We start from the raw sequence: 4,875 nt of genomic DNA on the forward strand, positions 1-4,875 counted from the left end.
GTAATCGAGTTGTCTATTTTATCCACAATTCCCCTATTGATCTCAACTCTACAGCCGACGACGCTTTAGCAGAGAACAGGATACTTACACGATTTAATTCTCAAATGCTCAAACCTGTGCTTCACATAGGGTTTCACAATCTTTCGTGCATTTCTCGTGAGAAGCCAAAAAATGATAAGAACTCGGGAAGTATCTGAATCCCGCCGGATGGCTTTAAGACCATTCTCATGTTACTATTAGCTTCTAGCTGCATTTCAGTTTTCCCAGTTTTTGATTTAAAAAAAGTCAAAACATTGTAAAAAATTAAAAAAATTTCTTTAACCGTAATTCTTCTTCTTCCTAAGTAGTGCTTATTTTTCTCGATACAACAAATCAACCCGCAACTTATCCATAATAATTTAAATCGTTTATTTACATAATAAATAATTCATTCACAAACAACATTCTTAGTGATTAGGTCTCTAGCACTCGTTCAGGAACCATTTCTTTTCTATATTTACAGGGCAACACGGCGTAAAATTCATTCATCAAGCACGCGATTTCTAACGCCGACGAACAAATCCAGCATTCTTAATCAGTTTCACAATGCGATCACGTGGAATTTTATCGGCTGCCCGATCAAATACAGGCATCTCCTTATCCCCGAACCAAGACTCCTTGGCTAGAGCTTCAGCGATGCGCGGGTTTTTGTAAAAACTGTTCTGCAGCTCTGCCGGGTAGTGCGCTTCGTTTAATGCATTTTCCACCACAGCCGGATGTGCTAAGGAAGCGGGCTGCAAAAGCAAAGATGAAGATAATTGATTGGAAGTAGGCAGTATTTGATTGGCCACCAGTTTGTTGCGGTTGGCTCAAAATACACACCTCGTGTTGAATTGGTTGATGCTGCAGCGCCAGGGCGATCGGTTGGTTCAGGTAGATCTGTGCGGAAGCACCGCGGGCAGCGACGCAAACGACGGCGAAAGTTAAGATGAGTGCATTCATATTGATCTGCAACAAAGGTATTATTAGATGTGAGGGAGTTTACATATGAAATCGGTTACATAAAACGACAGTAGACGCTAGGCACGCAATGAATGGCAGCGTTTGAGTGTTAAGTTTGGCGTACCGAGTGAAAATGGGCGTTTGCAGTATTTTAGTTTTACCAGCAGCTGACCAGTACGTATCAGTTTCATTACGCTAATCGTGACCACTGGAGAAAGAAGGAGAATAATCGTTGACGTAAGTTAATTCGCGTTACTGGGTAGTAAAACTCGCCGCGTACACCTGGCTCGCGCCAGTAGCCAATTTTATTGCATAAGCTCCAAGTATGAATCTCTTATGTCGGATGAAAGCACTTGTTTATAAAATTTTCCAAACTATAAACAGACATGCTTCCATAACCTCATTATGGATTTAGCATACATATGATCGCTATTACGGTTGACACTCAGTGCTATGCGACAAGGATAAATTCCACTCTATTGAACAAGGAAATCTAGTCATGCACTTGTTCTTGACGACACTCAGCTGCTTTATTCCTAACTTATATTGTAAGTATTGTGTCACTCTACACTTGAATTGAATTAAGAATACTCTAGAGTATGTGTTATTTTAAAATCCACATTTCGTATAATTCACAATGATTTTAGAAACGATTTCCGTTACTTAAAGATTTATGAAAAAGTAAACTTTTCTGCTCGATAAATATACTGTTCATGTGCTTAACATTTAAAATACAAACTCAATCACTGATCGCGATACTAACATGTTGTACACACTTTCCGGTTAACAGAAATACTTACCGATAATGGACTCCAGAAGATCCCTTTTGCTAACGGTTCAAAACTGGAAAATGAACTACGTGCTGATGAAATGAAGTAGCGTTCTTATATATCGTATGTGCTCTATTTAGTAAAGCCCAGGCTGCGATCGACAAATCGTTCTCTTAGCATTCATAAACACGCCTCCGTTCGGACGCCTGCTGAGTAAAGGTGATGCTGTGGTACTAGTATCTCTAGTGCCGCATGAGTAGTAGTAGTGATAGTAGTTGTAGTAGTAGTATTAATATAAGTTATCGTCACACCGCTATCCACGGTATCCTTAGACGTATGTGATGTTTCCGCTAAGACCTGTTATCTTTGCTGATCAAAACTACCGCTAGAAACAATCAGGTTCTAAGCTGATCACGATGAACAACGATGTGTTCCATCCTGGTGGAAGGAGAGTAAAACGATCAACCACATTAATCTTGCCAATTTGTTTGAATATATATTAGTATCTAGATTTATCAGCAAATTTAACTCTATCGTTATCAAATGGGCTGCTGAAAATAGCAGAATTATTCAAAATATTCCATAACTACTTCTATTTGTTCTGTGAAGAATGACAAACAGAATACATTTCCTATTTGGTCGTCATATCGTCTATATTCTACCGTATCCATGTATCCATGTTACACTTGTGTAGATTGATAAAATTATCTCATTGTTTATAAATTTTAAATTCCTACTGCTTATTTTCGATTATTACTTATTCTATATACGCATTTTTTCAAATATATTTTTAAATTGGATCATTACAGGAATGTTTATTAATCCGAAACTCCAATTCACGGGCAACATTTTCTGATGTGTACAATTTGATATTAGAAGAGATATCCCTTTTGCATAAAAACGCAGGAAGAATGAAAATCTAACTTTACATATTTGGTCTAGCCGCAAAAAAATATTTTTTTTTAAACTTCTACGTTGCTTTTACTAGGTTCTACAAACCATCAGAAATCCTTACGGGGTTCATAAACTACTGAAATTCTTGGTTACATCTGGAGCCACTGAAACCACAATAGTTCATGAATAGGTATGATGCAATTTATTTTTTAGCAACTGCGTTTAAAATTGTCAAAAAATATTGGATTACGTTAAGTTTCAGTGCACTCTTTTTGACTATAGTTAGAACTTGTGATTCTGCATTCTAGACAGTTATATTCATAAATCATGATGAGTTGAATTCGGTTCCAATAAATCAATCCAATATAAACAGGTAGAAACAACACCATCGTCAGACAAACAAAACCAAATTAAAAATCGATGTTAAAATAAGAAATTTTGCAAATGAATTATGTATACATCAAAGTGAATTGAAATTCTAGAATATTCGAAAGCATAGAGAGGAACTGAATCATTTAACCACTTAGCGACCGTTCAATAATTACGTAAGCGAATAGAGGGGGAGGGGTGTGTGTAATTTTTTTACCCTATCTTACAAGGGAGGGTTGGGGGTGAATTGATTATCTCACGTAAGAAAAACATTGTTATTATACTAAACAAATTTATTAAAAAATCTCACAATGTCTTACAAAGAAGGGAGGGGGTTGAAAAAGTGGAAAATATGCTTACGTAATTATTGAACAGCCCCTTACTACCAACATAAAAAAAACATAAAATGAAACAATAGGTAGACACTATTGAGCTATCAAAAGGATCAAGTGGATTATTAAATATTTCTGTTATTGGTAAATAATCTTTTAAACTTGTTGCTCGACATAAAACAATTCTTATTCTCTCGATCAATCAGCGGATTGAAATTTGAGCACATACCTTCATCCGTTTAACCCCACATTGTCTCTTCACTCGTCGAATATCTCAATAGATATTGCAGGTATTTCCCGAACTGCGCATACAATACATTTATTGTGGTCACTGACTGATCACACAGAGCGAAAAAAATATCATGCTTGTCTACTCACTGTATAGCAGTAATGTTCGAGCGAATGTGCTGATCCTGACAGAAAAAAAACACTCCTAGCATCACACTGCAAGTTCGTTGTTTTGCTCTCACGCGCATGGGTGATACTAAACGGGAATTACTTCCGTGCAAGTTGACAGTCTGTTGTACAGTTTGATGACATCGAACCGGAAGATAGCGAAACCGGTTCCCATTCGTATCAAGGTCAATGGTGGCGGCATCAAGAGGCACAACCAAAGGAGCGTCACGAGTTCACAGAATAGAACTTCAGCGGGGTGTACTCTCTAGGAACCTGTTTGGTGTCACGTGACTAACCCGACGAATACATGATCTTTTGGGATTGGTTCAAACGAGCGAAGATTATTTTTTATAACTGTTAAATATACCTAACTGATTCACATTTAATACGACTGATGTTTTATGTTTCAGTAATCAGGCAGTTACGGTGAGTCAGCAGCGTCACTCTGTAGTTCACGACAAGAAAATGTTCCGAGTAAGATGTGAGTTCAACGTACTTTTGAGCGCCCCCCTCTAACCCCTCCGGTTCATAACGAGAATCTACAATGGTCACAGACCTTGTTTAAACACGCATAATCTTCTATAAGCCAACAACTTTACCAGCCCAGCATTTTAATTTATATACGCATTAGTATAATAAAAGCAAAGATTATTGCACTTAGAGTAGAGTAGAGTGCATAGTTTGTACGAATATGACACAGCCAGGTTTTTGCTTCTGCTTAACAAAGACGACAAAACGACTTCGAAACAGCGAATAACTATGACGTGATATGAGAGTGAAGCAGACTAAAGATGTTCAGCTATGGTTGTTAAACATCAATCTATAAATTACTTCGAATCCCTCATCCAAAGTTTATTAAAAAAAAAAAATCTCTCATTCAAACGTATCGATGCATTCATACTCTCAGATAATATACAATAATAAACATTTTGACTCAATAGCTTTGTTGGTGCATAGCATTTTAAACCGTGACTCCCAGAGCAGTAACAGTCACCAAATAAAGCAGTGAAACTGAAAGTAAACCAGTAAAAACTCAAGATCGTCGAAGATCATTGTCGAGGTCAGACAACCGGTGCTGGAGGTGTGCTACGCGTGAATAGTCGCGTAGTAAGCTTTACCGTTATTGTGTTTAG

General features: G+C 37.4%; 1 protein-coding gene across 1 annotated transcript; it reads right to left on the reverse strand.

Moving 5' to 3' along the window:
• Positions 1-391: 391 nt before the first annotated feature.
• On the reverse strand, positions 392-3,794 carry LOC129730409 (uncharacterized). Its single transcript, XM_055689725.1, has 4 exons — positions 3,576-3,794; positions 1,782-2,189; positions 862-987; positions 392-773 (listed from the first exon to the last, which is right to left on the reverse strand). Exons 3-4 carry the CDS (start codon positions 979-981, stop codon positions 543-545), a joined length of 351 nt encoding a protein of 116 aa, XP_055545700.1. The 5' UTR covers positions 982-987; positions 1,782-2,189; positions 3,576-3,794; the 3' UTR covers positions 392-542.
• Positions 3,795-4,875: the final 1,081 nt, after the last annotated feature.

Source organism: Wyeomyia smithii, chromosome 3 (genome assembly GCF_029784165.1).
Source record: "Wyeomyia smithii strain HCP4-BCI-WySm-NY-G18 chromosome 3, ASM2978416v1, whole genome shotgun sequence".
Classification (NCBI taxonomy): domain Eukaryota; kingdom Metazoa; phylum Arthropoda; class Insecta; order Diptera; family Culicidae; genus Wyeomyia; species Wyeomyia smithii.